This window comes from Microtus ochrogaster, unplaced genomic scaffold (genome assembly GCF_000317375.1).
Source record: "Microtus ochrogaster isolate Prairie Vole_2 unplaced genomic scaffold, MicOch1.0 UNK3, whole genome shotgun sequence".
In the NCBI taxonomy this organism is placed as follows: Eukaryota; Metazoa; Chordata; class Mammalia; order Rodentia; family Cricetidae; genus Microtus; species Microtus ochrogaster.
This window is the reverse complement of record NW_004949101.1, coordinates 8,356,485-8,363,850: the sequence shown is the minus strand read 5'-3', so window position 1 is coordinate 8,363,850 and position 7,366 is coordinate 8,356,485. Positions and strand designations below refer to the sequence as shown.

Sequence of the window (7,366 nt, the reverse complement as noted above, 5' to 3'; positions counted from 1 at the left end):
ATATACACACACACACAACACACTACCTAAAGCAAATCCATAGATTTCATGTAATCTACATGAAAATATCAAAAACATTCTTCACATAAATAGAGAAAGCAATTATAAAATTCAGCTGTAACCATCACAGATCCAGCAATCATCTGCAAAAACAAAGCTATAGGCATCACATGACCTTACTTGAAAAATACATTACCAAACCATATTAACCAGAATAGGGTGCTAGTGACAAAAAATAGCAAACACAGACACACACAGAGAAGCAGTAAGAAAGCACAGAAACTGATCAGTATAATTATAGTCAGGTTAATCTCAAAAAAGGTACCAAGAATATCTAATGGAATTCTCTAACGAATAATGCTGGAGAGAAAGAAAAATTGACACTATTTCTCTCAACACAAACAAAACTCAATGCAAAATACATCACAGTATGAAATTTGCAGGTAAATAGATGGAACTAGAAAAATCATCCTGAGTGAGGTAACCCAAGTCCAGAAAGACAAATATGGTCCTTTACCTATATATTGTGGCTTCTAGTATTGTATTTTTAGTGGAGTTTCTGAGTGTGGGAATGAACAGATCTCTGTGTCTATCTCTACGTGTTTCTTCTGCCTTTTCTTGTACTCTTTTCTGCTTGGAATAATCCTCTTGTACATGAAAAGATTTGTCACTCGAATTGGTTTAAAAAAACATTGATTGGCCAGTAGTCAGCTAGAAGTATAGGCAGGATGACCAGACTAGGAATGGTGGGAAGGAAAAGGGCAGAGTCAGGAGTGACCAGCCAGCCTCAGAGGGAGCAGGAGATGATCATGCCATGTTCTTAAAGGTACTGCCATGTGGCAGAGTGTAAATAATAATATAGGTTAAGCCAAGCAGTGGTGGGGCAGGCCTTTAATCCCAGCACTCAGGAGGCAAAGGCAGGTAGATTTCTGTGAGTTCGAGGCCAGCCTGGTCTACAAGAGCTAGTTTCAGGACAGCTAGGGCTGTTGTTACACAGAGAAACCCTGTCTCAAAAAACAAAAACAAAAAAAAATGTAATTTGGGTTAAACTTAAAAAGTAAGAGCCAATTAGCAATAAGCCTAAGCTATTGGCTAAGCATTTATAATTATTTAAGACTCTGTGTGTTTATTTAAGACTGGGCAGATGGGACAAGAAATGTCTGTCTGCACTTTTCCTTCTGTTTTGTTTTTTTTTCTATTTCAACATATTAACTATTGTTTTATCTTATGCTATATTTTATTTTATTACTACTAACCCTTACAAGATTGTTTGTTTTCTGATGAAAGACAGAAAGAGAACAGATATGGATGGGAGGGAAGTTAGGGATGAAATAGGAGGAATAGAGGAAGGGAAAATCATCATCAGAATATATTATGTGAAAAAAATCTATTTCAATAAAAGGGAAAAAAATCACAACTCTACATGCAAGACCTGAAACTCAAGAAACTAGTGTGTGTGTGTCTCTCTCTCTCTCTCTCTCTCTCTCTCTCTCTCTCTCTCTCTCTCTCTCTCTCCCTCCCTCCCTCCCTCTCTCTCTCAAACACACACACACACACACTGAAGCCAATGATATAGGCCAGTGTTTGGATAAGATCACAAAAGCACAGGCAAAAAAGGAGAATAAAACTATTATTATATCAAAGTACAAACTTGTAAGCATCTACAGGGGAAGGGAATAATCAACAGGAGAGACAACACAGAGAATGTGACAAGTTAATATCTAGAGCATATAACAAATTTAAAAGTCAAACAGCAAAAAAGCAGGTAACTGGTTTTTAAAATGGACAAATGATCTGGGACAAATAACTTAAATAAGTATTTCTCGAAGAAAACATACAAAAGGCCCAAAAGAATATGAAACAATGTATAACATCACTAACCATCAAGATAAAGCAAATCAGAAGTAGAATCTAGCGCTGTCACCTCATCCAAGTAGAATGGCTATTATCAAAGAAACAGAAATAACAAATATCAATAGGAAAAGGAGAGAGGCACTCCAACATTTTTCAGTGAGAAATAAATTAACAGTCACTATAGAAAATAATGTAAAGTTCCCTCTAAAAACATAACTAGCACATAGCCTAGCAAACCTATTTATAATACAGTATATATCCAAAAGAAAGAAGTCATTATATCTACGAAATAAATGCACTCCAGTGTTCACTGTAGCATCAGCAATAGAGACAAAGACATGAAATCAAGCAAGGCACTCATCAAGAAATAAAAGTAGGTTTTAAAAAAAAGTGGCACATATAAATAATGGAATATTATTGAGTCATGAAAAAAAGTTTGTCATTTGCACCATGGGTAGATATGGGAGGCATTCAATTTAATAAAATAAACAAGCAAAAAAGACAAAATCAACATGTTTTCTTTCTTGCTCACTTGTGGAACTTAAACAAGTCATCAACAAAAGAAAGTATAGACTAGAAAGGGTAAGAAGACTAAGACGGGTAAGAAGGAAGAGAATTTGGAAAAGGACCATATATCACAAAGACAGGAAATAGGAACTAGTTGTGGTGCTTCATGGAGCCATAAGGAACCTGCAGCTTAGAACTGAAACATGCAGAATAGCTGGGAAGGTGGGGCTCTGACAAGTTTAAGGTCTTCAGAGACCAGCATGCTGCTCACCCTGATTTCATCCTCACAAAGTGCAAACATGCATAAAATTCTGTAACATAAACACATATAAACATTATGCCCATTTCTGACATTTTGATTTTTCTTTTTAATGATCAAAGATGGAGACTTTAGAAGTCAATAACCATAGACTAAGGATCAACAAAGGATTATAAGCAGATTTCTCATTCAAACCTTTGAAGCCACAAATTGTGGATTCACAGGTTCACAGCACTGAAAGAAAAAGGGCATGAACCATGAATCCCAAATCTGACAAGCTACATTTCAAAACTGAGGGCTAGATAAAGGTAGTTCCAGAGAATGGAAAACATACCCAGGTGATCACCACCAAACCTACCCTACAATAAAGACTAAAGAGAATCATCCTGCAAAAAAACAAAGGATGCCAGGCAACACATAAAAGACACGCCCAACAATAAAGCTCTGATTATAAAGTAAATGAACAATTATAAAAGCTATTTCTATTCTAATATTTGTATCTAGTTGTCTATAGAACTAAGGTATAAAATAGGCTACTCTATACTTGTATGCTTTTTACATCTAATCAAGTATGTGTTTGTTTGTGCACATGCCATGACATGTGCAGAGGTCAAATACAACTCTCAGGAATCAGTTCTTTCCTTGCAACATGTGTGTCTGAGACGGAAGCTGGGACATCAGGCTGTCAGTCTTGGTGACACCTACTGTATTTGCTAAACTATCATTGGTTATTATGAAATTTTGTGACATTAATAACTAAAAGGGAATGGTGACAGAGGTACATAACAATAAAACTTACTAATATGGTCCCATGAAGATAGCACAAATTCAATTAAGTTATAATCTTAATGTATTAAATTTAACCTCCATGATAACCACAACCTCAAAGAAAATAGCAAAAACTACATACATAGCTTACAAAATGAGACGAAAATCACTTAACTATCAAGCAAATAAAGGCTAAAGGAATAAATAAATGAGACTAAATATTAACAAACACATAAAAATTAATTTAAAAAAAGCTAATGTAAATATAAAAATAATGTATACACAATAGCATGGACATGTTATGGCATATATATTGAGGTCAGAGGACAAATTCCAGGAGTTGGCTCTCTACTTCCCCCATGTGGTCCACGTAATCAAACTCAAGTCATCAGGCTTGGCACAAGTGGCTTTATTTGGTAGCGTTATATAACAATCTTAAGATGACAAAATTATACTGATGGGTAGTAAATTAGTGGCTGCTAGGGTTGAAGGCAGGAGGGAGTGGGTGACATCACAAAAAGTCAACATGAAAGAGGTATTTGAAAATAACAGTGTTCTTGAAGCTCAGCTCTAACAGTGGCATCCTGAGACATTGCTAGAAAACCCACTGGAAGCACCACACACATGCACACGCATACACACACACACACATGATAAGCTATTAGCCTGATCTCACCACCACAGAATGCATACAGAATCAAAGCAACAAAAATGTACCTTAAAATATATAGATATGTCATGATTTTTTAATTTAAAAAATAAATGTTTAAATAATATGCTTTTATAATATATATACTGTATTTGCTAATATTTCCTATCATATTGATTATTACTATTGTTTGTGATTAATCTTTAGTGTCAACTTAATGGGACTTACAATCACCATAAAAATACTTTGGGTATGTCTGTGAGGGGTGTAGATTAAGTTACATGAAATAGAAAGATCCAGCCTAGATTTGGGTGACACCATTCCATGGACTGTAATTATGGACTGAAAAAAAAAAAGGGAAAGCAACTTAAACATAAGCATTTATTACTCTCTGCTTCCTAACCCAGGTGACAATATGACCAGAAACCTCCTATTCCTGCCATCATACCTTCCAGGCTGTGGTGTACCATGAACCAACTATAAGCCAAAATAAACCTTTCCCTCCAAAATGTGCTTTGGTGGGTATTTTGTCACAGCAATGAAACAAATAACTGATGCATTCTAATTATTATTATTATTATTATTATTATCAACATTGTTATTATTCACTCAGTATTAATTAAGACCATATAATTAGAAAGCACAGCTTCTATCTTCTGGTAATAAAGGAATCAATCACATCAAACCAACCTATGTCAGAACAGGTCCAGGAATGTAGCCAAGTGAGAATTCTGAGTGCCTGAGAACATCCAAGAAAGCAAGACAAAAGTCTTGTGACCTCAGTTTCTTCAAAACTCAGAATTGCTCTTGGAATGTGTTTTCGTGCTCCTCCCAGGTGTAGCAGATAGGAGTGAGTTCACTTCAAACTACTCATCATTGCTTGCTATTGCTATTCAATTAAATGCTTAAATTACCTTTTATATACCTCTATAGAAAACTTTGTTTGTCGGGCTGGGCGGTGGTGGTGCAGGCCTTTAACCCCAGCACTTGGGAGGCAGACGGATCTCTGTGAGTTTGAGGCCAGCCTAATCTACAGAGTGAGTTCCAGGACAGCCAGGGCTATTACACAAAGAAACCCTGTCTAGAAAAGCAGGCAGAGAGAGAGAGAGAGAGAGAGAGAGAGAGAGAGAGACAGAGACAGAGACAGAGACAGAGACACAGAGAGAGACACAGAGACACAGAGAGAGACACAGAGAGAGACACAGAGAGAGAGGCAGAGAGAGGCAGAGAGAGAGAGAGGGAGAGAATATGAATATGTTAGTATGCTGTGGTTGAATTTAACAAAACTACTTCACACTGAACTATGTATCATTGTCTTACTTATGAGGTTTTTCAGTTTTAATTCATGTATCTTTTTCATACATACTAGGCCTAAATTTTTTGTTGCTGATTCCTCAGGGTCAGGGGCATTGTGCCCTATGTCTATAAGGTAAGGAATTGGGCAGCAGAGGTAGAAGAATGAAGTTTGGGGACAGCATGAGCTACTCCTTTAGTTACTGTTCAGTTATAGCTAAGAGACACCAAAAGCAAGGCAACTTAGAGAAGAAAGGCCTTTTTTTCCAGTTTTTTGAGATAGGATTTCTCTATGTATCCCTAGCTGTCCTAGAACTCCCTCTGTAGACCAGGCTGGCCTCGAACTCAGAGATCCACCTGCCTCTGATTCCCAAGTGCTGGGATCAAAGGTGAGCACCACTGTGCCCAACTCAGGAGAAAGAGTTTAACTGGGAGCTTGCCTACAGTTTCATTATGGTGGGGAATACGGCAGCAAGCATGCATGGCACTGGAGCAGTAGCTGACAGCTTACAACTGATCAGCAAGACGGAGATCAAGAGACAGCAAGACAGAGCCTGGCATGGGATTTTGAAGCCGCAAAACCCACTCCCAGTGACAGACCTCTTCCTAAGGTCACAACCCCTAAACCAAACAATCAAATGTACTCACTTATGAGGCCCTTCTCATTTCAACCCCAAGAGCTCCATAGTAAGTTTCAGACCATCTTCAGGCACAAAGTGACAAAATCCTGACTCTAAATACAAAGCAAGAGGCTGAAGACATAGCTCAGTAGTTGAGAGCCTTTGCTGTTCTTCCGAGGATCCAGGTCCCATGCCAGCAACCAAGTGGTAGCCTACAATCAGCTATAACTCCAGTGCTATGGGGAACTGATGCCCTTTTCTGGCCCACTGCACATACATGGTGCACAGACTTAGCTGCAGACAAAACACCCACACACAAAAAAATAAACCAATCTAAAACCAAAAGAAATCCTTCCTCAGCTCAAGAGCAGTTAGGAATCCTCCCACATCCTTCAAAGAGAGCACTGTTGCTTTACTATTCACAATCATATACGTCACCTAAGGATGAGGCTGCAGGAATACTTTCAGACCTGGCATAGTGACTCATACTTGCAATCCTAGCAATTAAGAGGAGAACCTTACGATCAGAGCCAGCCAGAGCTATATGGTAAGTTTCACACCAACCTCGGTTACAGAGTAAGACTGATTAAAAATAAAAAGCAAAGAAGAAACCTCCAGAATAAAAAAAAAATGATGAAAAAAAATCAGTAAATTTGGGCTATCTTTTACCTCCAAATATTTCAACATAAGTGTTCTACCTGTGCACGAGAACAGAAGTAATGTAACACTTTAGGCTTGTTGTTCACACAGCTTAACTCAGGAAGGTTTTACTCACTTGTGGTCATGATGCTAGGAGGGCAAGAGGGTATCCCATGATCCACTGCCCATCTGTAGGCTCCTTCTCCAACTAAAAAGCTAACAACAAAAAAGTTATTCTTTTAAAAATACATAGTGTCATCTTCTACAGTCAATAAGTTATAGAAATTATCACGTGACAATTAAAGTCAAGTCTGAGAGATACAAGTAATTATAGAGTTGGCGCAAAATAAGACAACTGCATGCTCAAAGTTTCTTTTAAATTTTTCTTCATTAGAAGTAACTGATGTAGAAATTGGGGAAAAAATTAACACAATAAAAAGTGAAAGTAACTTCCTATGGAAAATAAGATTTTCCTTTGATCCACATGGCCATAACATTTATTTTATGCAATCTGTTCAATCAGGTTAAGGGTCTAAACAAATGTCTTCAGACTTGTTATTTTGTCTAGAACTAGATATACACAAATTCACTGGCATGCTGACACCCTAAGTTCAATGCAGCAAAAAGGCACACAGAATGCTCACAGTCATTTCCACTTTAGTGAGGAAATACTAAAATACATCCCAAAAGGGATTTTTTTCAGTCCTATTCTACAATTTTTTTATTTATTTATTTATTTATTTATTTTTTGGGTTTTTCGAGACAGGGTTTTTCTGT

General features: G+C 37.3%; 1 protein-coding gene across 6 annotated transcripts in view; it reads right to left on the bottom strand.

The window, feature by feature from the left end:
* The window catches only part of Tasp1 (taspase 1), a 221,528-nt gene that overhangs the window by 149,450 nt on the left and 64,712 nt on the right, over nucleotides 1–7,366 (bottom strand). For all 6 annotated transcript variants that reach the window (XR_003378538.1, XM_026788512.1, XM_005365529.3 and 3 more), the window contains one exon: nucleotides 6,726–6,805. Coding sequence is in view for 5 of the 6 variants with exons in the window: in XM_026788512.1 (XP_026644313.1) it covers nucleotides 6,726–6,805 (80 nt within the window). In the remaining variant the exon portion in view is untranslated. The remainder of the gene's footprint in view (nucleotides 1–6,725; nucleotides 6,806–7,366) is intronic.